The sequence below is a fragment of the Buceros rhinoceros genome, unplaced genomic scaffold (genome assembly GCF_000710305.1).
Source record: "Buceros rhinoceros silvestris isolate BGI_N320 unplaced genomic scaffold, ASM71030v1 scaffold26644, whole genome shotgun sequence".
Taxonomy (NCBI): Eukaryota; Metazoa; Chordata; class Aves; order Bucerotiformes; family Bucerotidae; genus Buceros; species Buceros rhinoceros.
The window spans coordinates 2,192-2,392 of record NW_010410380.1 but is presented as its reverse complement, the minus strand read 5'-3'; the positions used below and the strand labels follow the sequence as shown (position 1 = coordinate 2,392).

The window sequence follows — 201 nt, the reverse complement described above, 5'->3', positions numbered from 1 at the left end:
AGGCAGGTCCTGCAGCGAGCCCAAGTGGGAAGCGCAAGACAGCCAGAGCGGGAGCAGGACCCTGCTGTGCGCCCCAGGAGGGGATGGGGACAGGGATGGGGCTCCTGGGCACCTCTCACCTGCCGGAAGCAGGTGCCAAGTTCCTCCGCTGCCTCCACTTTTCGGATGCCTTTTCCCCCGCCGCCTTCTGCTGCCTTGATC

The 201-nt window shown here is 66.2% G+C and overlaps 1 protein-coding gene across 1 annotated transcript in view; it reads right to left on the bottom strand.

The window, feature by feature from the left end:
* LOC104492991 (acetyl-CoA carboxylase 2-like) overlaps nucleotides 1-201 on the bottom strand; it is a gene marked incomplete at both ends in the record, with an annotated part of 3,825 nt that overhangs the window by 1,484 nt on the left and 2,140 nt on the right. The window contains one exon of the mRNA XM_010135604.1: nucleotides 120-194. Within this exon, the coding sequence (XP_010133906.1) occupies nucleotides 120-194 (75 nt within the window). The remainder of the gene's footprint in view (nucleotides 1-119; nucleotides 195-201) is intronic.